General features: G+C 40.4%; 1 protein-coding gene across 1 annotated transcript in view; it reads right to left on the minus strand.

Annotated features, from left to right (window-relative positions):
- UBE2H (ubiquitin conjugating enzyme E2 H) overlaps positions 1–19,510 on the minus strand; it is a 101,697-nt gene extending 82,187 nt beyond the window's left edge. Inside the window, exon 1 of the mRNA XM_082473154.1 lies at positions 18,996–19,510. Within this exon, the coding sequence (XP_082329280.1) occupies positions 18,996–19,048 (53 nt within the window). The 5' untranslated portion in view covers positions 19,049–19,510. The remainder of the gene's footprint in view (positions 1–18,995) is intronic.
- Positions 19,511–24,865: the final 5,355 nt, after the last annotated feature.

Raw genomic sequence — 24,865 nt, forward strand, 5'->3', positions numbered from 1 at the left:
GACTTCCCTTGTGGTCCAGCGGTTAAGACTCTGCGCTCCCAATGCAGGGGGCCCGGGTTTGATCCCTGGTCAGGGAACTAGATCCCGCATGCCATGACTAAAAGATTCTGTGCGCCGCAACGAAGATCCCTCCTGCCACTACTAAGACTCGGCGGAGCCAAATAAGTAAATAAATAAATAAATATTTTTAAAAAGTACTAATAAATCTTACGCATGTTAACATATCATCTTTATGAAAAAAAATAATTTCCAAAAGAAAAAACAATTTCACAAATCTCTTTGATGTCTGGCTTAATAGAAGTGAGCTGAATTCTCAAACTTGTTTCTGCATTCAATCTGGTACAATGTGTTTTGAATGTAGTTAGCAAAGAGAAGAGTAGTTTAACAGACTTTTCAGAAAATTCTGGACATTCTTCACTGATATTACACCAAAACTTGACAAGTGGTAGATTCCTAAAAGCTAACGGCAATGTGGCATCTGAAATAGTACCAATGAAATTTTCATATTGTTACATTAAAACCCACTGGTCCACCTTGTATTTTAAACAGATCTTTTATCCAAGCATGATTTTTCTATCACGCATTAGCCGTTCAGAAAATACTGGTTCACTGACTTATACAGATCTTCCAAACATTGGCACATTTCATCACACGATATCAAAAAATCATGTTAATATCACCACTGATCTCATCAGAAATGTCTAAGTATTAGACAACTGTCAAGCATGTGGTGGCAGATACAAGTTTTCCCAAATTCTGATTTTCACTTTAAAGTTTGTATATTATCATCGGCAACACACACTATCAGTTTTCCTTAAAGTGATGGGCTCACTTTGTTCCCTTCTGAGAAAATGTCTGACAAACATCCAAGTCTGAATAACCATAGTTTGTCAGTCAGTCATACTTTCAAGTTCAAATGGCGTTCAATTAAAAACAAACAAACAGCTGGTCGCCCTAAGTGCTTTTTCTGGAAACCACCACCATACTTTCAGTATGCAGGAAAGGTGCTCCCCATTTCAACACACAGAAGAGGTAAAGAGACATGTACTTGAGGGTCAAAAGTTATTAATTGTCATTACTCCTTATCAAGAGCATGTTCAAGTGAAACTGCCTTTTTTAAAAACTGTATTATGTGTTGTGATGAAGAATGACTATTAATATGGTTTTGGTGTGCTAAGGCTTCGATAGTTTTGTGTGTGTGTGGTTTTTCTTTTTCTGGCCACGAGGCATGCAGGATCTTAGTTCCTTGCCCCCTGCAGTGGAAGTGCAGAGTCTTAACCACTGGACCGCCAGAGAACTCCCAAGGCTTTGATAGTTTTATCCATTGTTGGTTTTGGCCTTTGCACCATCAGTACCAATGTCACTACAGAATAAACAAAAAAGGCAAAAAAATTAATTAATGTAACTATGAAACAAGTTTTGACCTTACCGTCTCCCTGAAAGTATCCTGGGGATCCCCAGTGGTCTGCAGGCAACTTTGGAACCTCTGTGTTAGAGGGTTCAAATGATTGAAGAACTTACCAAAAACCTAAGGAGCAAAAATTTGTTCTTCCCTAAGAGCCTGTGCACGCACACAGAAAGAAAAAAAGTATACTCATGTGTCTATACAGTTTAAATATATCACTAAACCTCAAGTTTTGCATCTGTAAAATGAGATTTTAAATATCTCACTGTTACAAAGACATGGAAGCAACCTAAATGTCCAATGACAGATGAATGGATAAAGAGGATGTGGTACATATATACAATAGAACACTACTCAGCCATTAAAAAGAATGAAATAATGCCATCTGCAACAACATGGATGGACCTAGAGATTATCATACTAAGCGAAGTAAGTCAGAAAGACAAATACATGATATCACTTATATGTGGGATCTAAAATGTGACACAAATGAATTCATTTACGAAACAGAAACAGACTCACAGACATAGAAAACAAGGTTACCAAAGGGGAAAGGGGGTGGGGGAAGGATAAATTAGGAGTTGGGGAGTAGCTATTATATATATAATGGATAAACAACAAGGTCCTGTATAGCAACTGTATAGCACAGGGAACTGTATTCAATATCCTGTAACAAACCATAATGGAAAAGAATCTGAAAAAGAATATACATATATATACACACACACATATATATGTGTGTGTGTATATATATGTAACTGAATCACTTTGGTGTATACCAGAAACTAACACAACATTGTAAATCAACTATACTTCGATTTAAAAAATTATTTTTAAATATCTGGCTATTACAAAGTATTTCCCCCATTATTCTGAGTAACTAAAAATAGGCCGCATATAATTTTTATAGCAGGTGTGAGCTGTTAAAGCATTTCTTAAATCTCCTTTCCTCACAGAGTATGGGTAAAAGGTAAAAATAAACACAAAATAAAGTAAGGTCCTCAAAAAAATCCTGTACAAACCAAGAAGTTCATAGTATCAAATATTAAGCTAGTAAAAGTCACCTTTAGAACCACTAACTTGTAAGGGGGAACTTGAGACACTTTACAAAGTACAAAATAGAGTACTAGTAAGCTAAGTGATTTGATGAGTTTAAGGTATTCTATTTTACAAGTGAAGTAACAAAAGTTTCGGCTGTTTCTTTCCCCAATCCCCAATCTTAATAATTTCCTTTGATCTTAAATAAAACCAGCAATCAAGGAATCTTTAAAAAGAACTCCTCTGAAAATGGCATTTAATAAACTAAAGTATTAGCATTTAGGACAATTTCAGAACACAAATACACGTCACACGTGGAAAAATGAACAGTGTACGTGAAATGGCAAATGGCATCTGCACATAAAAGAACTGAAGTCCTTATCATATAAGGAAGATCTGCCTCTCTCCTGTGAGGTTTCCATATTGTTTCTATACAGAAACACAGTGTAAAACTGATCCAAGGACTTGGTGGAAACCTGTGGTATATTATTTATCAAAATTCATTTAACAGGTGTTTCCTGAACACCTACTTCATATGCAAAGATAAATATGTGCTAGAAGGGACAAAAGCATGAGAAACTCTCATAGGCTCCAGACCCATCACAAGGAGGACTTAACTCTGTGATCTCAGCACTTTCAACCAATCTCTGTTAACTCAGGTTTCTTATTTATGTAAAGTGAGTCGTAACATCTCAAAGCAAGGATTGTACCAGAATAAATGTGAAATATATTAGAATGAGAAGTAGCACATTACAGAACAAGTATAATGGGATAAGAAGGGTAGAATTGAGGATAGAATGGGGCAGCAGCATAAAATTCAGCTACTTGCTACTAAGAGATTTTTGTTTTTTTAAATACAAAGGCTAATCTGGAAAAATGAGAAACCATTAAGAGTTATTAGCTCTGTTCACAAAAAAATGGCTCACCAAGGTGAACGGATAAACAAACTGTGGTACATCCAGACAACGGAGTATTATTCACCTCTAAAAAGAAATGAGCCAAAAAAAAATACAGGAAGGAAATTTAAATGCAAATTACTAAGTGAAAGAAGCCAATCCGAAAAGGCCACAAACTGTATGATTCTGGAAAAGGTAAAACTACGGAGACAGTAAAAAGATCAGTACTTGCCAGGGGGTGGGGTGAGGTGAGGAGGAACGAATAGGTAGAGCACAGAGAATTTTTAGGGCAGTGAAAATACTCTGTATGATACCATAATGATGGATACATGTCATTATACATATATCCAAACCCACAGATGTACAACACTAAGAGTGCACCCTAATGTAAACTGTGGACTCTGGGTGATAATGATGTGTCAGTGTAGGTTCATCATGTGTAACGAACACCCTACTCTGGTGGGGGATATTGATAATGGGGGAGGCTGTTCATGAGTGGGGCAAGGGGATATAGGAAATCTTTGTACCTTTCCTTCAATTTTGTTGTGAACCTAAAACTGCTCTAAAAAAAACAGTCTTAATTTAAAAAAAGCCATCCAGGGCACTCAAACTTAAGAAAAGTGAGCAAAAGAAACAGGGGTACAAAAGAACCAGCTGAACATCTGCCCAGAGTCATAACGCCAGTAAGATGGCACTAAGTGCCACACTACTGACTCTTAGCACCGACATGACATCCAGGTGCTCGCATTATTTAAGGTCAAAGGTCTAAAAATGCACCAACAGGGTCACTAAACCAGTAAACAGCTGGTTACAAACACTTGACTCACATACCACACAAAAACCAAGGTGTCCCCATGAGTTGATAAATACTGAACGATTCATAAATTCTGAACTATTCTCTACAGTCTTAAAGAATATATTACTACTAGCAAGATAGTAATTCTTGCTACCTTGCTACCACAATTTCCTCACTATTTTCAAGGACTCCCCTGAGACATAAATACTTTGGCTTAACTTTTAGCCTAGAAACCAAATGGGTTTGGCCAAACTTTAATCTCTCACTATTACTTTTTCAGAGGTCACTTACCCAATAACCTCAACTATAAGTACACTCTGCTCAAGAAAACAATGTTTTGTATATACTTTAAGACTTTCATCATATGAAAATCAGTTAGTGTTATCCCAGGGAGAAAGGAGAAAAAAACAGCCAAAATAAAAATACACCAAAAACTGTCAAAGTAAACAAGTTGTCTCATTTGAAGGAGTAAGCTTCAATTGCTTAGAAAATTCTGAAGAAAAAGTGAAGTTCTACACAGTTACTCTTCCCATAATAATTGAATTCTGGTTAAAACCGCCAACTACAATTATGTCAAGGTTTTCACTGAAACTACAAATAGAACTGCAAAAAACAAAAACCAGAAACCAAAAAACAAAAAAAAACCAGATATCTAAATGGTGAAAAATATGCTCCTTTAAGATAGAATAAAATGTGCCTATGGGCCAAAATAATGACCCTTTGCTAGGGTCACAGCTAGCAAACAAAACAAAACAAAATTCACAGCTAATAACATATTCTTCTCTTATAAGTTAACTATGTAACTAGTTAATAACAAGAAGACATACAAAATGTAATGGCATTTTATCACTACCCCATTCCCAAATTCTCTTTCTGATCTAAAACTCTTCAAAATGATAGAATTCCTTGAGTTATAAGGCTTTTTTTTTTTTTTTTAATGCTATTCTTGTCTGCTTACATTCTTTTTATGTATATATGTATGTACGTATGTATGGCTGTGTTGGGTCTTCGTTTCTGTGCAAGGGCTTTCTCTAGTTGTGGCAAGCGGGGGCCACTCTTCATCGCGGTGCGCGGGCCTCTCACTACCGCGGCCTCTCGTTGCCGAGCACAGGCTCCAGAAGCACAGGCTCAGTAATTGTGGCTCACGGGCCGAGTTGCTCCGCGGCATGTGGGATCTTCCCAGACCAGGGCTCGAACCCGCGTCCCCTGCACTGGCAGGCAGATTCTCAACCACTGCGCCACCAGGGAAGCCTGAGTTATAAGGCTTTTAACTAATATTTTTGCAACTCATCCTAAGTTTATCTTCATTTTCACATGTTATTATAGATCTAAAAACAGCCAAATGCTGAAAGTTAAATTTGCATGCAAATTGCTAAATAAAGAAACCCATCAAATCTGTGTGCTCCTAGACCACATCCTCATATTTTTACATCCTATTTTATTTCAAAAAAGGCAGTACCAATTTACACTTCATTCAAAATCAAGTGTAAGTTCTGTACAAAACCCACTAATAACTAAGACTAATGCACTATTACGTTATGATCAAAAGTCAAAAACAATTACTACCTCCAGGAGGTGGAGCCTAACTCCTCTGGCCCCCTTGAGTGTCAGGTACACTTAGTGACTAGCTTCCAAAGAATAGAATACGGAAGGGAAAAATAGTAACTTCACAGTGGAGAAACTTGGCAAGTGCCACCTAAACTAAGTGGATCAAAGTTAACATCACCAGTAACGTCATGAGGACACAGGTACCCCCCCACACACACCCGACTTGTGATAAGAAGAGTGCTTCACCTCTGCAGTATTCTTTCCAAAACCCACAATGAGTTTGGCTAAATATTTTTTTGGCTGCGTTGGGTCTTTGTTGCTGCGCGCGGCTTTTCTCTAGTTGCGGCGAGCGGGGGCTACTGTTCGTTGCGGTGCGCGGGCTTCTCACTGCGGTGGCTTCTTTTGTTGAGGAGCACAGGCTCTAGGCGCATGGGCTTCAGTAGTTGTGGCACGCGGTCTCAGTAGTTGTGGCTCGCAGGCTGTAGAGCGCAGGCTCAGTAGTTGTGGCGCACGGGCTTAGTTGCTCCGCGGCATGTGTGATCTTCCCGAACCAGGGCTCGAAACTATGTCTCCTGCAGGCGGATTTGTAACCACTGCACTACCAGGGAAGTCCCTTGGCTAAATTTTAATACCTCACTATTATGAGGTCTAATCATGAGGGGAAAAAATCAGATAAACTGAAATTGAACACTCCAAAAAATACCCGACCAGTACTCCAAAACTGTCAATGTCATGCAAAACAAGGAAAGAGTGAGGCACTGTCACAGACTAGAGAAAGCTAAGGAGACATGACCACTAACTAATGTGTTATCCTACATGGAAGCCTGGAACAGAAAAAAAAACACGTTCATGGAAAAACTGGTGAAACCTGAACAAAGCCTGGAGTTTAGTTTACAGTAACATACCAACGTTGGTTTCTTAGTTTTGAAACACGTCTCAGTAATATAAATAACAGGGGTGACCAGAACTGGGTGGGGGTACAAGAACTCTATCGTCTCTGCAACGTCTCCGTAAATCTAAAATTAAAAGTTTACCTAAAAAAAGTAAAAAGCTATCAAAACAATAAGGCAAAAACAGTAGAAAAAAGGCAGGGCAGCTTACATCCCAAGCCTTCTGTTATAAAAATCATCCCAACTTTTAAGAAACTAAGCATCTAAAGTACATGCTTGGCTGTCTTGAGACTAATAATTAAAATTACCATAACACAAAGCAAAACTGATCCACTAGAGACACTCAGTTTAAATATCAATAAAAATGTAGGCAACTAAATTTTCCTCAAAAGATATATTTTAAATATCTGGAGAGTATTAAAAGATGTAAGGTATCTATAAGCACTATTATTTCCACTTCATGACTTTGCAGAATGCAAGATATTTTAGTAATGCATTTGTGGCATTATAACAGAAATATCTCTATGTCAAAATTTAAAATATGATCTAGGGGAAAAAAAAGGACAAAGGTAAAAAATATTTAGATGCTTAAGTACCAAACTGTTTCAAACTCTGATGGGATCCTACCCTGGTTCTGGGCATATTCTTTTACTCAATTATACTCACATTCCCTAAGTTTACCTTTTAAAAACCAAAATATAATTTAGGTAATTAAATACATAAAATTTTGAAAGAACAGCATGCTGCCATTCTATCCTGATAAAAGCTTTCATAAATCAGGCACTTTTACAAGGCTTACTTTATTTTAAAATTATTGACAGGGCATATACAATTCAGACATCTCAAGAATACCAAATGCAATGCCATCTAATCTACTGTTGTAAAGAGATAACATAACATTTATATTAAAACCTATTAAAGTCATTTTTATTTTTTCTTTATGACACATTCATAAATAGAATTAACTGAGGCATTAGGCTATACTGCTTTTATTCTATTTTTCACATAACAAATGTGATTACTAAGAAGTAAAACTGATTTTATAAGTCACAGATGAAAAGCAGACTCCTTATTTCAACTTTGGCTTTTATTTTTTCTATCAATAATAAAAACAAAGTTACCAGAGTTTACTCTCCTAATCTGAAGCAGTACAGCCAAGCATTAGTATTTCTCAAACTGTTACTTAAGGCCACAAACGATATTGCCTAAAAAGAATTATTAATTTCAACTCAAGGAGCCCTTATATTCAGAAAGCAACCACTGCTTTATAATACTATTATCTGCATTCCAGGTTTTCTCCAAGTAGAAAAACATGCTAAAAATCTATGAAAGTGTAATACCTACTAAAATTTAACTTCAAATAATAAAATGTCATCAGAACTTCATCAGAGCTGACAAAACACTATAGGAATGACATTTAAGAAATAAACCAGCCAGAACTGACAGACTAAAATCATTACGCTTTACCCAATTCTTTCAAATGAGTAATAAGCCCCGATTTAAAAGCATAAATCATACACTAACTTTTGATTCTATAAAAAATAGGATTTCTAACTCCATTTTTCACTAAGCAAATAGAAAGATAAGACATGTATCTCTGTCAATTAAGATAATCCAGTTCAAAGGCTTGAGCATATATACCAGATCACCCTGCAAAATGGAGAATAAGCACAAGTAGATGTGGTATTTCGTTAGCCATTCTTTGAATTACAAGGTGCAAAGGGGGGAACTCCCTGGTGGTCCAGTGGTTGGGACTCCACGCTTCCACTGCAGAGGGCACAGGCTTGATCCCTGTTTGGGCAACTAAGGTCCTGCATGCCACGCAGCGCGGCCAAAAGAAAAGAAAAAGATGCAAAGGGGCTAAAACTTAATCCCAGGAATCAGCTCCCATGGGGCAGGGGACTACTCCTATCTATCTTGCCTGAAGAGCACAGGAGAATGCTGAGTGAGAGAGACCTCTAGACTTCCTACCTTGAAGACTTAAATACAGTCAGTTAGCAGCTCCTGAATCTCAGACACACTGGCTAGACTGTATAAATTCAGCTTAGAAAAACCAAATTCTTCGGAGGCAATGAGAGACAAGGGCCTTTAAAAGTGTAAGAACTCAAGATTCAGGTGCCAAGTTCCGTCATGTCTCACTCCACTGAACAGAGTTAAGACAAATGTAAGGCATAGCCTATTTTTACCTTCAGAGAATGGATACCAAAGTTGTAAGCTATTATACATTTTTAGCATAAGTAAGTTCAAGTTTGATATATAATTGCCAAATTGCACAAAGTGAAATAGGCCAAGTATAGTCTGATTTTCAAACTTCCAGAAAAAAGAACCGGACCTCACTACTACTTTTAATTAAGGAAACACCTTCTCTCCAAAGGTTTATTTGTGTACTTTCCTGCCAGTAATTTTAACTCTCTTGTTTGATTTCTAGAAATTAGTCAAAATATAAGCTAGGCACACTAATAGAAAAAAGACATACAGACTGAAATATATGAAAAGAAATTAGTCTTTATGAGCCACCAATATAGTCTTCCTGATATATATCTGTTAACATGTTACAAAACTCTTAGCTAAGTCTCAAAGGAAAAGCCACATTAATTACTCAAAGACAGATAGAATCTGGTACCTAATAACTATTCTAACCCAAGAGGCTGTAGAAAGAGAAAAGCAAGTTAAGTATTCACAAAAAGGTGAATGACTCAATATAGGTATACTTAAATATATGTCATTTGATAATCAAAGACAGCATTCAAGAGCGTCAATCCAGATAATGAGACTAAAGAACACACACACCACCAAATGTAAAATAGATAGCTAGTGGGAAGCAGCTGCATAGCACAGGGAGATCAGCTCGGTGCTTTGTGACCACCTGGAGGGGTGGGATAGGGAGGGTGGGAGGAAGGCGCAAGAGGGAGGGGATATGGGGATATATGTATGCATATAGCTGATTCACTTTGTAACACAGCACTGTAAAGCAATTACACTCCAATAAAGTTGTTAAAAAAAAAAAAAAAAAGAACACACTCAAAGGTCTACTTCCTCTCCTTCTTCCATTCATAAAACAAACCTGATTTAAAAGTACTTTGTTTTTGTTTTTTTTTTAATCTCTAAGGATACAAATGAATAGAAAGGCAAAATGCAGGGGTTTTTTGTTTTTTGTTTTTTCTTGTTATCATCAAGATGGTGGCTCTGGTGAATTGAATGAATTAGTTGGCAAAATCAACAGATGCTAATAATGTCAAAATTGTGTTGCCAAGATCAGTAATTCTGTGATCAAATATACATTATGTTCTGTATTTTAATATACTTACTTAAATATACTCTAAAGCAACATTGAGATCAGCCACCAAATTAAGATAAACAGTTAAAACTCCTCTTGTCAGAAAATGCCACAAGCATTTAAAATGAATTTCCCTCCTGTGTTCATCCATTTCAATGTAAATATAATTTGTAATAAAGATCCAAAATGTCCAAGAAATCATCATGGGATGATTTCATTGTAGGAGCCTTAGTTTGGATTAGTGATCTGACCGAGTACCAATTCCCAGCTGTGAGACTCTGAAGGTGACCATTTGTTAACGAAAAAAAGCCAATCCAGTTTCTTTCCTTTGGAGTGAAACAAAAAGTGTGATCTAGTTTCAAGCTTTGTTGCCAAGGAGACTTACTAATTTATTTACAGATTTAGATAAATAGATTAGCAAAAGGGTACTAAACATTCAGTAGTCTATAAGACCATAAAGCAATATATCTAACTATATTACGCCTGGTGATCTCTTATGAACACAATTCTAACCGACTCAACGTTCTACAGGTAGACACTGCAATGGAAATGTTTACCCGAATTTTTGAATTAATCAACCTTTCAAAACTGTCTACACAGTAGAAAGTCAACTGATTAAAAAGCAATATTCAGATAACCAAAGTTATACTGGACCATCTGAACAAAACAACTAAATCTATATTCACTAAGCTGAGTAGTAACCCAATTGCTCATGAAGTAACATGAACCAGGCACACACTGTATCTAATTTTCTATTTATATTACATCAACTAAGATTTCATAATCCAAGAAACCTTGAAAAGTGTGCATGATAAAAACGTAATACATGAAAAAAGAAACACTTTGCCTAATACTAAAAAGAAAATGCATAATTTACAACATTAACAATTTCACATGTAGGGAATATCTCTTACTTTGATACATAATGCCTCCTTAAAAGTGGTTTAAAAGTTAGAAACCACGAATTTGAACAAAAGACATAAAGATTCCATTCCCTGATCCCTAAATATGGTCCCTCCAAGTGCTACAGTCCAGGTACCTTTTGTGAGCCCAAAGACAGACCCACCAGCCATGCCTGTCCTGATGATGACAAAGTCCAGCCAAGCCTCTCCACTTCACATGGGTTTCCTACTCCTCCCTGACTTCACTGCAGGGCCAGGTCAAAAGATCAGTAGCACCTATTCAAACCACCTACCCAATGCCCTAGATACCTAAAAAGCACGGGAAGGCGGAAAGGATCCTTCATCCCTCATGTGCACAGAACTGTCCTGTGGGGCTTTCCACAGGCTCTTGAGGATTTGGGTTCTGCCAGGCTTGGGCAGGTGCTCCCACGAGCACCAGTCTGCAAACAACCAGCCACCTTTCCCAAGCATCTGATGAGGTACAAGAAGAAACTTTAATAACCTTAGCACCCCCATAGAAGTATAACAATTCTTCTCATACTCCACCTGAGAATCACTAAAGTAACAGCCTCTCAAAAGTACACAGTGACTTCTCTGTGTTTTCAAAGATTTCTACATTGCACTTGAATTACACTTCGGCAATCTGGAACTAATACACTCTAATATATATGCTCAGAGCACCATCCTCGTGTTTGAGGACTGAACCGAAGTCTACCCACCGAATAAACTGTCACTGACTCCAACATGAAACAGGTTGTCTTTCTTCTTGTTAGCCAAGCTAAAAATTCCAGTTGTCAGTAATAAGATGTTAACTTTTTAAGCAACATGCATGTAAACTCCTGTATCTAAATTCAAATGTTTGTAATTTATAAGAATGTGACAGTAACAAGTTTTACAAAGCAATGTCTAATTTTTCATTATGGCAATGTCTAATAATTAACTTATAAAATAATTTACATAGGATGCCAAAAAGTAAAAAAGCAAAACAAAAAGCCCCACCACTTTGTTAAATATTAACTTTAAAAAAAGATTCCAGGAAAACATATTAAGGGATGCCCGCTTAGAATCTGTTCCCAGTTCTACCACTGAGTTGCTGTGGGTTCCTTTTACCTGAGTTTAGTCCATATGAAAATTGAAGATACTATTCAGACCTTAACAGAGTCCTATGTAAATATTTGTAAACTGCTGTAAATGTAAGTGGAGGTGCTAAGTAAAACTAATGTTAAAAAAAATTCTTATCAATACCCTACAAAAAGAAAAGGGTACCATCAACAAAAAGTGTGCTTACCTTTCCACAAAACTATAGTCTTACTAGCAAATGCAAAAATAAAACAGATATTTGTGACCATAATTCTTGAAGTACCACTTCAAAGGGTCACAAGAGAAAAACATTTCATAATGAAAACTTAATTCAGTAATTTTGAATGGGGGAAATGGAAGAGCATCCACAAAACTAGCTTTGACAGAGTTAGGTTAGAAATCAGTGCTTAGGATCATGCTATTTAATGGGATTCCTTTTAAAACACACAATTGAAACAGGAATTCAATGTCACAACATAATTGTGTTTGAAATAGACACCATCATCAGTAAAAGTTAAATTTAAGCTACCTGTTAAAAAGTTAAACCTATACCTATCACATGATCCAGCTATTCCACTCCTATATATTTACTCAAAAGAAAAGAAAGCATATATCCACAGCAGCTTTATTTGTAATAGCCCCAAACAGAAAATAACCCGAATATCCACAGAAGTGAATGCATAAACAAATTGTGGTACAGCCATACAATGAAATAGTAGTCAGCAGTAAAAAAGGAAAGAACTACATGGTAACAACATGGGTGGATCTAAAAATATGAGGAAAGAATTCACATAAAAAGAGCATATACTGTATGATTCCATTTATATAAAATTCTAGAAAATGCAAAATAATCTACAGTGACAAAAATCAGATCACTAATCTGATGGGGGCGGGTGTAGGGAAAGACTACCTAGGGGCAAGAGAAACTTCGGGAAAATGAATATGTTCACTATCTTGATTGTGGTGATAGGCTTCATGGGTGCTACTTATGTCAAAACTTACCAAATTATACCTCAATAAAAGCAAAAAAAAAAAAAAAAAAATCAAGTCACCAAAACTAATTCTACAGCTCTTGCCAGTCAGATCTATCTGCTTATGAATGTATTATGTTTAACCTACCAACTCACAGTAGGCACTCTGAGAAGTACAAAAGTATCCCTAATTCAAAAATCACTATTATCACAAAAAAAACATGAAAATTTAAATAGAGATCAGAACTCATCTTTCATCACCATGCCAGGCTGACTGCTTCAGTGTTGAAATGACCAACTAAAACACAACAGAACAAAGTGAGAGACCACTGAGTGTGGGGCCTCAAGAATTTTAATTAAATACTTTAATTCAAAGGCTTACCTTCTTTGATCTAGAATCCCATTTCTGGAAAATAGAAATAATCCAAAAATGCAAGAAAAGCCTTATGCACAAGATGTTAATTTCAATCTTATTTATCACAGAAAAATGGCAAAGAATTAAATCAATGGCACAGGCATGGAATGGCATATTACATGAGCTATTTATTAAATCTGATATTTTTAAATGGGAAAAATAGTTGCAAAAATATTAAGCAAAAACAGGGCACATACAGTATGATCAACAGGTTGACAATAATACATCCTGGGGGGAACCTATATTTGTAACCTATATTTTCCTCAATTTTCTTATTACTTGTATAATCCAATTAAGTTTTTTCATTGAAGTACTTTACTGAAATGTACACTGTAGGTCTACAGTTAAAGAGCTATTACACTGTAAGCACTTTTGCAGGTCTGAATTGCATGCCTAAAAATCCAATGATTCGGGCTTCCCTGGTGGCGCAGTGGTTGAGAATCTGCCTGCCAATGCAGGGGACACGGGTTCGAGCCCTGGTCTGGGAAGATCCCACATGCCGCGGAGCAACTGGGCCCGTGAGCCACAACTACTGAGCCTGAGCGTCTGGAGCCTCTGCTCCGCAACAAGAGAGGCCGCGATAGTGAGAGGCCCGCGCACTGCGATGAAGAGTGGCCCCCACTCGCCGCAACTGGAGAAAGCCCTCACACAGAAACGAAGACCCAACACAGCCAAAAATAAACATAATAAATAAATAATAAATAAAAATTTTAATTAAAAAAAAAAAATCCAATGATTCTTGGAACCATCAAATCTGGTAAGACTGAGATAAGATACTAAATTATATATATAATTATATATACATTTAATATATAGATATATCATGCAGGTCAAGGTGCTGGGGAAATTTCACAACACTAGAAAACCAACAAATCCAGGTTCTTCTAAAACACACACACACAAACAGGGTAAGGGATTTTTATGGGTCACATCTGCAAAGATTGTTTTCCCCTAAAAGCTGAATTTTTAGGCTTGTGTGTAATTTACTAGAACTGTACTGCAGGAATCAGATGTTCTGAACCTGTGAATGCTTACTCATGTAGGTTCCTGCTTAACCAAAATAAGTACCAGTATGTTATATTTGTCACCAAAATCTAGGCAGAGAAGACAAATTCAGAACACTGGGAGTTGCCAAAGCTTTAACTTTTAGCTTGAAGACCATAAAACTGTTCTACCTTCCATCTCATCATCTCAGTAAAACAGAGACCACAGGAAATAAAAGGCAAACCACAGGTTCCCAATTGACACTGGAGCTAGTTAAGATAACAAAACAGTCTACACTTTGAGCACAAATTAAAGAGCAACAAAGACTACTAATTTAGGGATAGTTACTAAACTACTGATTAACAGCAAAATACCAAAGCTGAAGGCAAAGACAAATGGCTACACTTTTTAATGTTTGTTTCTGTTTCAGTTTTTAACATCAATCTTTTAAATAACAGAAATATAGATCCCTATACATCGCATTACATAAAATTCACTTTAAACTTTCTATTTCTTGAAGTCAATTCTGAAAGTAAATACAAGTTATTCAAAAAGCAAGGTGATACATACAGTGCTCACCTGCTATAAACCGTCTGTACTTTGATTTTTTCAAAAATTGTTTAACTAGTTACATAAGCACACACCAAATTTTTCACTACTAAACCCCCAGCATCTAGCCCCAAGCCAGGCACAAAGAGGGTGCGGAAACGTCTGAGGGGATGAACTTACTACTGAAAGCTTCTGAAACCCTAAGGCAGACAACCAGCATTCTGTAAGATTCACTAACGCTGTTAATGAATTTAGTATAAGACACTGCCCTTTCCTGACCATTACTCTTAAAGCTTTTGTAGGGGAAGCTTACATTTCTACCATACTTTTGAATCCCTGCAGGAGTCAGTTAAATAAATTTAAATTGGTAGCTATCCAGTTTTAAGTTACCACACTCCCTCTGAAAAAGGGACTCTTTGAAAACTCTTGGTATTATAAAAATAAGTTCCAATATCTCACACCAATAACAAATACAGCACATGCCAAGTCCCCATTATTATCAGATCCACTTTTCTGATTTAACCTTGAACATTTCTTGTACTCTAACAGGTCAGGTTTTCCTCTCCTCTTTCTACCCCTTGAAAACACACTTGATCCTGTAACACCACTCACAAGGCCTCCCCAGCCCCTGCTTCTTTTGTATATAAACACACTCTGGTCACACACTCCATCAGCTGTTTGGGAGCTCCGCCCCTCCTCCTTTTCCGGGTAGTAACAGAGCAGCCAATGAGCTGTGAGGAGCTGTGCCTGCGGCCTTTTGCCTGCATACGCTTTTCCAAAACAAGCAGCTCCAGCCTTCAGCAGGGGCCACTGGTTCACAGATAAAAGGATCACCAGGCTGTGCAACAGGGTGAGACGAGTAACCCCCACCAACAAGGAAACCCGTGTAATCTGAGCTGTTTGTTCCTCCACCCAGGAGAACTTAAACCGATATTCCTTTAGGGCAAATCACGCTTTAAGGTCACCAGAGTCCCAGTTCTCAGACAATCTAAATAATCAGCCGGGTTCTAGATGGAAACCCCAAAGCTTGCCAGGCTGGGAACAGCACAGTTATCACCAATCTACCTCACTCTGCAAACAAATGGCAACACTATTCAACCACCATTCCACAGGATTTGGGCTCACTGCAAGTTTCTTGATTGGGACACATTCCTACAGGGCCCAAGTCATGTACATCAGTTTGAGGTTTGCACAACCCTCAGCAAAGGATCAGAAGAGAAACAATGAATGAGTCAGAGTTTCAGAACATAATCGCCCAGCAGATTATTAAGTGCATCGGTGCAAAACACTCACTCCCTCCATAACTTGGAAGTCAGCTCTCCTCCTACCAACCCGTCACAAAAGAAATATCACCGACTCCAAACAACAACCAGAGACCAAAAGAACCTAACGAGGTGGTGGAAGGCGGTGGCCAATTAGTTACACATCCTCTTTTCTCCCTACCCCCCACACCGCTACCTTCCTACTATACAGGTTCCCTGCCAGGCTGTAAATCGTGGTGGCATAATTACACTCAGGAGACATCCAAAAATGGGCTGAAACAGGAGACTGCAAGGAAACCAGCTATCAGCCTCCACACCAAAGAAATCAAGGGGCACTGAGGGGCAAAAAGCAAGTACATTCCTTCAGACCTTTCCTACTTCCTCTACACCTTCCTTCATTTTCAACCCTCGGCCCTTTCACACCATTGTATTCATTTTAGTAGTGTGTTGCTTAAATTCTGTGGTAAGTGTACCTTGCTCAAAAATTGTTGTCTCCATTTGGGCCTACTAATGTGAATTCAACAGAGAAAGGAGGCCAGAAAATCTCTCACGCCCACAACACACATGCACACACAAAAGGAAATACAAAAAATTGAACTTAGACAAGAAAATAACAAACACGAAACAAAGATAACCCCTGGCTTTTAAATCCCGAGGCTGTTGTCCTCCTACCTCAGACATCTATGATTTTAAAGCGCCTCTGCTTTCTTTTGTCAGAAAGGAGGAAGGTGGGGAAAGAACAGAAGGCCAATGCATCTATGCCTTTCTTCATCTTCCACTAAAAATAAGCTATGAAATAAGCCACTTAGGGAAAGAAAAAAAAGAGAGACACCCTGCTGTTCTTTGTCTGTTTTCCTCTCCCTCTCCACCCCCCCCAACCCCGACTCCTAAATACGGTAATCATTCTAGATGCCTCAACTACTAAATGAACAAAAGGCACTGTATGGAAAAGGCATCAGGTCAAGTTAGGCCTCACCCTTTATCCTCAGTCTTCTAGAAAATATATGTCTACAATTTGAGAATCTGACATTGATCAAAGACAGCTGGAATTCTCTCTCCCAGCCCCATCCCAATTAAACATTAGGTAGAAATTTGCATTAGGTGTGACAGCAAGTCTCAATTCAAGATAAAAATAACTCAGATTCTGCCACCATGTCATTTCCTAGTTTCTAAACAAAAATAAAACCCGATACTGCTTTGTGTAAAATGTACACACAGCCATAGTTACAAGTTTTCCTGCCACCTTATGAAAAGCCAACGTTACTGGTATCATTCACACATTGACAAAACTCAATCACAGCCACAAACAGCTCATAAAGAGTCAATTTCACTTGTGCCTAGACATATATTTGGTACATAATATATACTTTATTACTTGCTCCTCTCTCTAATCCCCACTCCCACCTCCCCAAAATTCTCAACTTCAAACTCTAAAACTTAGAAGTTCATCTACTGTTCCTAATTTCTAATCAAGTTTTGCTGAGTGAGGAGAAAAACACCTTATTCCTGAAAAGATTATGGTGGGGGAAAAAAAAAAAAAAATCACTTGCCCAGGCAACTTCCCTCCCATCCCCCACTCCCAAACCAAATGCAAAATCTACTTTTTAAAAACTTCAGCGAATTCCATAACTGAGTATCTAACAATAATCACTGATCTCTACAAACAGGTAAAACATCCAATCAAAAACAGCAACAATAAAAGGAATAAAGAAGGAATTCACCTGAAGAATCTAGCCAAACAACTTGAGTTATATAAACAAAACCCTGCAACAGGGGGAAATGGTGGGGGGATGGGGGTGAGCGAGAGACAGAAGCAGGAGACAGGACTTTTTAACTGCGTTTCACACACTACCACTCCCCACCCCCGGGTCCCCCTCTCCCCAGGGATTAGTTATTCAGAACACTGGGCTCATTTCCTCTCTCCCCCCACTCTCTAAATTACCCCTCCAAAAATGTCTCGATTTGTCACAGGAACCTTCGCGAATTTCTCAAGCTGGTCGTGAAATAATCAGCCTGGACTCCGACCAAAACCACTGCCTGAAGGACTCTTATCAGTTACAGCTTTCCCACTGCTACCTTCAAAGTACATAAAGTTGGGGAGGGGGGGCGGGGGAGGAGCAGAAAAATAAAGGGTGTCACTTGGCAAGATCAGGGCAATTATTCCCCAAGAACCTTATTCTCATACGGAGAGTTTGCCTAAGTGGCTAGTACAGGGGCTATTTGGTCAAGGAGATCCTCTTTCTCTCCTTCCCCCTCAGCTGTCATAGCCACAATATGGAGGGTGGCTTGCTGGAGGGACTGGGGGTCCTCACCACATACAACTATGGGTGGGATAGGCTTTGTCGGTAGGAAGAAAAACAGTGGGGTTCTTCTAAGGACCAGAAAGCTTAATAGGGGTCTCTGGTTTAAAACACTCAGAGCTCTTCATTACAAGAGGGGGGCACTGAGCAGACTACACTCTTCCTAATATAGAAAGGAATTAGGGATAAAGGAGGTCACTTGAGTTACCCCAGTTCAAGAAGCATTGTGAGTGGAGGCATCTCAAGAAAAGGAGAAAGGGAATTCTTCGCTCTCGGGAATTTCTACCTCGAGTCCCTAAATCCAGAGCGAGCAAACAGGAAAAAGAAGGTGGGCTCGGTGGTGAAGAGAGGCGGCTGGTCCTGGGGGAGGAAAAAAAAAAAAAAAGGCCTACTTGGGAGTCCAAACGTCGTGAAGAAAAGTCACGGGCACTGGGGGTGAGGAAAGAGCGTGGAACAACGCACATTTCGGGGCGCTGCGGATAAAGGGGGAGCTGAGAAGGCTCTCGGCTCCTGGGAGGTGCCAAGGAGCCTCCGTAGGCACTGGGGGGAGGGAGAGGGGGGAGGGAGCCTCGGACAGTGGCCTGGAGTGCCCCTGGGCCCCTGCTTAGGTTTCAGGGGGTGCCCTGGGCATCCCCAAACCGCCCCCCACGTACAGCCCGAATTCCCAGTCCACGAAGGATACAGCTTGACCACGTCCGTGTCCATCCGCCTCTTTCCCGGACTAGGGGATGACATGGTGTCGCCGCTGCCTCCCCGTCGCCTGCGCCGCCGCCGCCTCTCTCCCTTCCTCGGCCCGTCTATCACGGGCCCCGGGCCCCGGCTCTGAGGAGCCCGCGGCCGCGCCGGCTCCTCGGTGGAGGTGGCAACACCCCCGCGGTCCTGTCCGGTCCCGTCAGCCGCCGCCGCCGCCGCCCCCCGCACGGGGGAACACCGGGCACCGTCCGGCCGAGTGGGGGTGGGGACCCCGCGGCGCCCGGCTCGGGCTGCCCCTCTGCGGCTTTGAGTCTCCGCTGCCCGGACCCGGCGCTCCTCTGCGCCGCGCGACTCTCCCTCCTGCCTGCGCTAGCTCACTCGCCTGCTCGCCTGCTCGCCCGCTCACCCTCTCGCCGGCTCCCTAGCAGCCTCCACGACAAGCGGACGACTCCAGCTCAGTCGGCCTCTCTACCCGAGCCTCGCTCTGGGCGCCGTGACGTCACCTCTGTGACGTCATCGGCGGGGCGGGCCCAGCTGGCGAAAGGGGTGGGCCGCCGCGGCCGTGGCGTGGGCTTTCTCGAGGGGTTCTGGGAGTTGTAGTTCCTCTTTCTCCTGCCCTCCCAGCTCTCTGCCCCCTCCCCCAACTCTCCCACTCCTTTAATAGCTCAACTGCCAGTGTCGTTATCATCATCATAAACGATAATGGTTAAAGAATGGCAGTATTATTATATTCATGTGTTTTAGGGTAATGAACCTCCTTCCCACATACACTGTTAAAAAGTCTGTTTATTTGTTTTGAGGAAGCCAAGGTGGCCGTTAACGCAGACAGGCACAAAAATCTAGAAATTCCTACACCAGCAGGTTCCCTGCACTCTGCTCCCTCCTTGGATGGAGATAATATGTTTGCATCGATTATAGACTATAGCAAGGCTTCCTTAGGGCTTGCAAATCAGGGTTGGTTATCCTCCATGTGTATAGGGTCACCTTTTCAAGGATTAGAGTTGAAGCAGCAAGGTGGCAAGGCCGGAAATAATTTAATACTAACATCGTTATTCTACACAGTATGAGATGATTTCACAAAATGAGTGACTGAAAGAAGCAGAAACACCCCAAATATGCTGTTATTCAGGACATAGATTGTTCTGCCTTCCAAACTCCTATATCAACCCTATATACTTCATCATTCATTCAGTAAATATTTATTGAGCACCTATTGTGTAGTAATCACCCTGCTGGACATGAGGATATCATGGTGAACTAAGAAAGACTTTAAATTTACACAACCCTCCCAATGTGGTCCAGATCTAGAGTGTCAGCATCACCTGGTAACTTGTTAGAAATGCAGGCTAGAGCTTCACCTCAGACCTACTGAATTAGAATTTGCAGATTAACAAGGTTCCCAGGTGATTCCTTTGTGCAATAAAGTTTGAGAGACACTGCTCTACAAGGTACTCCAAAAGAACTTATATGGAACCCAGGAGTCAACCAGGAAAAGGGGGCAGGAAAGAGTGTTCTAGGCAGCTCCTGTATTTATTTATATCACATTTTCGCTGCCATCTATTTTCAAAATTTTTATCTATTCCCTTGTTCCCACGAATACACTTGTATTTTGTCAAACCACATGCTGTGAGTTGGGTCCCCTTGTGTAACCTCCTATATACAAACACACATGCACACATGAACCTGGGGCAGCAGCAATCAGCTAAAATTGAATGTTATTTGCTCCTATCATTCCATCCCTCAAAAGACGAGCTAGTGTGTGTCTGTGGTAAGTATACATAACACAAAATTTGCCATTTTAACCATTTCAAAGTGTACAATTTGGTGGTATTAAATACATTCACAGTGTTCTACAACCATCACTACTATCCATTTCCAGAACTTTTTCATCATCCCAAACAAATTCTCTACCCATTAAACAATAATTTCTTACTCATTTCTCACCCTCCGCGGCCCCTGGTAACCTCTATTCTTTCTGAAAAATACAGGCTATTTTAACTGCTTCTAAAAGGGGTGCATTGCTCTTTCCTATTGCACATAGCCGTTCTATCAGAAGGAGCACACTTCTGAATGAAGAGATTTCTAACTTCCTTTATTTGACCACTTTGTTAAAGGGAGACAAGGACAGAGCAGGGAATTGTTCGTGACTGTGTCTTCTCTAGGCTCTCCAGGCTCCTGTTTTTGCTCCCTCCTCTCCCAGCATGGCTCCCCACCACCTTCATCTGAGTGACTCCCACTCCTGTGATTCCCAAGCTTTGGTGTACTTCAGAATCACCTGGGGAGCTTGTTAAGCTCACAAACATCCAGGCCCCGCCCCTGGAGATTCTGATTCAGAAGGTCTGGGGTGGGCCTTGGACATCCAAGTCTTTAATAAGCTCCCCAGATGATTCTGATGCAGGCCAAAGTTTGAGAACCACTGCTGGAAGATTCCAATAGGCATCAGCACTTTCAAAACACCTGCCTGACCGCTCTAGGTGGGTCCTGTGCTTCCATAATGTCCTATGCAAATAAGGACGTTTCCTCCCCACCTGAGACCAAGGTAGCAAGCTTAGAGGATCTGAAGCTATTTTTTCCAGAACAGGTCAAGGATGGGACACTTGAGAAAGAAGGGCATAGGGTGGATATAGAGATTTTTCCCTGATGCTTTAATCTTCACAGATGTTATGATGCTGTGGTCTAAGTACTAAGCAAAAATCATCAGAGGAGTGTTTAGTTAGAGAGACTTGTTCTGGACCACACTGGGGAAGGTGAGGCTGCTCTACTGAAAAATGCAATGGCGATTTAGCCTCTGAGCAGTCGTTGAAAAGGAATCACCCTTCCTAGTAAGTATGTTAGCCCTGGGTTACTTAGGACAAACCTGCCCCTCCCCAGCTCTTAATTATGCCTCAGTTAATTGCTTACAACCTCCCGAGCCTCAGTTTTCTCATCTGTAAAATGTGGCTTATAATGCCCTACCCACTAGAGTGGGTTGATGGAATAAATGGAAAAGATGAATGTGAAAGCCCCTTGTAAACTATAAATTGCTTTTTATGAAGACAACGTTAAGTGTTGACTGCAAGGTGTGATGATATTACTGGTGGTATTATTAATGTTAATCCCCCATTTGCCCCACCCCTTATACACTGTATGTCATTTAAGAAGAAGAGCATTCACTTTTTTGGGGGGGTATTTTTAATTTAATTTTTTTTTTTTGGCTGCGCCACACGACATGCGGGATCTCAGTTCCCCTGACCAGTGATCGAACCTGTGCCCCCTGCAATGGAAGCTCAGAGTCCTAACCACTGGACCACCAGGGGATTTCCATTTTTGGTATTTTTTAAAGACGTCACAGTGTCGATCTTTGTGGTGAAGGTATGTTTACATTTTTACCAGACACTTTTCTCTCTGGGCATTTTGACATCTGCTCCTTCATAAATCCACCTCCCCTATTCTGACTTCCTCCCCCTTTCCTCCTCTTTCCAGAGCTTCAGAGGGCTCCTGAACCTGCCCTTGACCAGGTAGGTTCAAAAAGTGGCTCCAAAGTGGTGCCAAATGACAGCCTTGGTTTGACTTATTTTTGGCTTATGGACCTGGAGCTCCCCTTGAGCAGAGTCAGTTTGTGCTCACCTTTCCCCCCAGTGTCTCAGCCACTCAGAATGTCAATAATTTGCTCTAAAACAACACCGGGGCCTGGGAGTGTCTGTTTATATGTGTGCACACAAGGCAGTACGCTGGAATGAACCATGTTTTTCCTTATCGGGGACAACCAGGGGCGCTGTGAGGGAACAGCTGTCCAGCCTTGCCTGACTCGTCAGTGTTGCAATCTGGGAAATGTATTCGGGCCTGTTTATCTCTCCCCAGGGCAGGGCCAAGCTTGACCAATGGAGCCTCTGATCTCAGGAGCAGCTTCTCAAAGGCAAGAAAACAAGTTTGCAGAGAATATATTGCTTTGAGCAAGACACTAAGAGGGAGTAAGATGAAACCCATCATTCGGTGGAGTGAGTCGAAGAGCCCAGCCCAGAAGCTGCTCTATCTCTGAAAGGTCCCTATTAACCCAATGGCTCTAAAACTAAAGTGAATTTATCACTGTCCCCGCCAAATGTGAAAGTCCCCCAAATAAGGCTTCCTGATTCCATTTGACCATTTCTGTTGAGAAATAGGTTCATTTTAAATCCGGAGCTCTTGGTATCTGAGATCACAGGTCCAGACCCCTCAAGAGGGCAATAATATCAGCAGTTTCCTTGCTGCCAAGAAATAAAAGCTTAAAGCTCATTTCAAGTCATCTCCATGTAACCCTGTTATAATTTTTCCCCATAGAAGCAGTCAGTGGGGCTCAAGGACAGCCAGCAGCAGAAAGGATGGAAAGATTGAATCTCCTTCACTGCTATCATTCCCATGGGATTCTTTGCTTGCTCCCTCTGGCAGCTGGCCCCCTGGGGAAGCACCAACCTTCCCCAAACAAGTGTGATTCCATGAGAGTGTGGAACTGGGAGACAGATGCACCCTCATAGTCCCAGATCTGCTACCTGTTATTGATGTAACTTGGGCAAGTAACCTAACCTTTGTGTCCCAGTTTACTCATCTGTAAAATGGGATGATAGCACCTTCATTACCTTTGCTTAGGTCAAATAGGAGAAGAGGTTTTGCAATTTCTAAAGATCTAGTCATGGATAAGATATTATCATGTCCCCCTTACACAAGCGCATGCGTACACACACACACACACAGGCTGGGGAAATTTTTCACACCTACATTATTCATCGGGGCCAGCACCCCTGTTTGGAATCCTTGTTTTGCCAGTTGTGGCTTCCTGCTTCCTCATTTCCGTGATCTGGAAATGCTAGAGGCTCCAGGCTCGGCCTCCAGGCCTCTGTTCTTCTTTATCTACATTTAATTCCTAAGTGATCTCATCCAGTCTCAGAGCTTTAACTGCCCTCTATGCTCTGACTCCCTAATATACATTTCTGATTGGGGCCTTGCTCCTGAACTCCAGACATGTATATACAGCTGACTATTCAACATCTTCTCATGTCCAAAAATAAAATTCTGTTAACCTCCCCACCTCTTCCTCACATAGTTTTCCCCTTCTCAGTAAATGGCCACTATTAAGTTAGAATATATGAAATAACCTTTTTTTTTTTTTTTTTTTTTTTAAGGTCAAGAACAGTCAAATATCAGCAACATCATTCAGTTCAACCAAATACATCCTTCCAGCTGCTCAGGCCAAAGGCCTTAGACTTTACAATCCTTGACCCCTCTCTCTAATTTGTACCTTGAATCTATCAGGAAATCCTGTTGGCTCTACTATCAAAATATCCACAATCTTTTCCCCACCACCTCTACTAAGCCATTACCTTTACTATATACAATCACTTTCCAACAGGCCTCCTCTCTTTAATCCCTGAATTCACTCAGATAGAAACCAGTGATCCTTTTAAATCATAAATCAGATCCCCACTATTCAAAACCCTCCAAGGTTGCACTGTTGGTGGGAATGTAAATTGATACAGCCACTATGGAGAACAGTATGGAGGTTCCTTAAAAAACTACAAATAGAACTACCATATGACCCAGCAATCCCACTACTGGGCATATACCCTGAGAAAACCATAGGTCAAAAAGAGTCATGTACCAAAATGTTCATTGCAGCTCTATTTACAATAGCCAGGACATGGAAGCAACCTAAGTGTCCATCATCAGATGAATGGATAAAGAAGATGTGGCACATATATACAATGGAATATTACTCAGCCATAAAAAGAAATGAAATGGAGGTATTTGTAGTGAGGTGGATGGAGTTAGAGTCTGTCATACAGAGTGAAGTAAGTCAGAAAGAGAAAAACAAATACAGTGTGCTAACACATATATACGGAATCTAAG

This window comes from Balaenoptera physalus, assembly GCF_965194825.1.
Source record: "Balaenoptera physalus genome assembly, chromosome: 8".
In the NCBI taxonomy this organism is placed as follows: domain Eukaryota; kingdom Metazoa; phylum Chordata; class Mammalia; order Artiodactyla; family Balaenopteridae; genus Balaenoptera; species Balaenoptera physalus.